The 2028-nt window shown below is 47.3% G+C and overlaps 1 protein-coding gene across 1 annotated transcript; it reads left to right on the top strand.

Moving 5' to 3' along the window:
• Nucleotides 1-1506: 1506 nt before the first annotated feature.
• Pmar_PMAR014434 (hypothetical protein) lies at nucleotides 1507-1825 on the top strand (the record flags this gene model as incomplete). The annotated part of the gene is made up of 2 exons (XM_002776911.1): nucleotides 1507-1582; nucleotides 1659-1825. The coding sequence occupies 2 exons, from the start codon at nucleotides 1507-1509 to the stop codon at nucleotides 1823-1825; spliced, it is 243 nt and encodes an 80-aa protein (XP_002776957.1).
• Nucleotides 1826-2028: the final 203 nt, after the last annotated feature.

Genomic DNA, 2028 nt, shown 5'->3' with positions numbered 1-2028 from the left:
CTTCAAATACGTTCCCGAAACGAAGTTGGCAATATACTAATTCAACTGCCATGTAGGTAATAACTTCCGACCTGGCAGATTGCTAGGATGTAGTATCCTTAGCCTCACACGTTGTTCCATGAAATGTCGGCGTGCAGCAGCAATCTTCTCCCTCTCTTTCAGCGCTTGGAATCCAGCACCATGAGCAGTAATCCACTCGTCGACATTATCCTCGATTCAAGTTCAAATACGAGACAAATGGCGCTGATAACCTTGTGGGCCAAACACATAATCAACATATGGTTTCAAGGCTGGGAAGAATAAGGTAGGCGGCTCCCGCCCATACATTAGGAAAAACGGGGCATGCCCAGTCACCCCATGGGGCTTAGTGTTGTAGGCTCATAAGTTATGAGTCATAACACTGACAAAACACTGACAGACACTCTGTGAAATGGCTTATCAATAGAGTTCCATCCTAGTGATATGAAAAGCACTAGTAACAAAAATATTTCACGAGTACAGCACTCGGAGTACTGCATGTCACCGCGAGTATCGAGTATTACGCCACTTCACGGCGTGAAGTTCACGTGAGACGGATTAAACTCCAATGAATACAGAAAAATAAGCAAATATTACTTCACGAATTTCGACCAGATATCATTTTCAGAGAACGCAAAATCCTTGCGCACACCTTCCAGCGTCAAAACAAGCGCGATTGAGGATAAGTCGCCTACAGGGAGACTAAAAACCAGTGTGGGAAAATATGCATATCGTCGCTTACATATGCCGGAGATAAAATTCTACATTTTCTAGAATTTTTCATCTTATCGGGATTTCTTCCTCACATTCGCTGGCGGGACTGTCATTATTTCTACCCATTGTGCGCGATTGATGGCGCACATGGGGCAGAATCGTTGGCACAACATGTGTGCATAGATAGTCATTCATTCCCCGAAGAGATCAAGACACAGATCCCCGAATAGATCAAGACACAGATCTTTGAACTCCTTCGGACTCGTATCATCGACACAAGTCACGATCAAGCAACAAGTAGCTTATCACGAACGATCGACTATCAATATGCGTGCTGCACACGTATTGATAGTCAATCGTGCACATGATGTGCTCGTGCATACAAACGTGATCGTTCACGCCCCGAATGAATTGAGACAGAGGTCTTTAAAATCCCCCGACTCTTGCTGTCCCCCGACTATGATTCCGTGCAACAGGTACTGTTTGCTTTCGAGCATTCTCCAATGCTTCGCGCCATCATCACGTGGTTGCTCCCTGTAGCATCAGCTCTTCCTGATGGAGATTCAAGAAGTATCTTTAACAATCTTAAGACTTAGAAGAGTGAGATCAGATTCAGCTGGCGTCCGCTCTACGAATTGAACTTCAGACTTGGTGTATACTCCCGAAGAGGAGCTTCAGCATTTCAGTCGATTCGAGAGAGAGCTACAAGCCAAGGGTGTGCCGTTGTTTTCCAATGAGCTGGCAGAGCTGTATGAGGACACAAGACCAGCCATCATGCAAAGTCTCGTGGACGAGATCAACTCCAAACAGAATCTATGGACGGCGTCCACTGAACAAGAGAGATTCTACGGTAGGCTGGTCAGGGCCTCAATGAGACCGCCTCATCGAGAGCTGTGTGAATGAATCGGTTGACGACCAACTTCAAGGTCATTCTCTCGGTGATGCTAAGAAGCTTTGCGGAACACTCCTTGAGGAGACTGGAGGGCTCGAGGAGAAGGTCTATCCACTAGGGGAGCTTGCTGACATTCCGAATAGCTTCGATGCCCGCGATGCGCTCAAGGAGTGCAAGGGCGTCATCGGTCATGTCTGGTAGCTGACATCCGTTAGCGCTAGAGAGTTGCTGTGGCGATGCTAACATGTTCCTTCTTTGCAGGGATCAGTCGGCTTGTGGAAGCTGCTGGGCGATTGCGACAGTTGAGGCATTCAATGCCCGTCTTTGCATCAGATCAGGAGGGAAGTTCAACCAACTACTCTCTGCTGGCGAGATGATCGCGTGTTGTAACTCAGCGCACTCTT

Source organism: Perkinsus marinus, assembly GCF_000006405.1.
Source record: "Perkinsus marinus ATCC 50983 genomic scaffold scf_1104296952820, whole genome shotgun sequence".
Classification (NCBI taxonomy): Eukaryota; Perkinsozoa; order Perkinsida; family Perkinsidae; genus Perkinsus; species Perkinsus marinus.
This window is presented reverse-complemented; position numbering and strand designations above follow the sequence as displayed.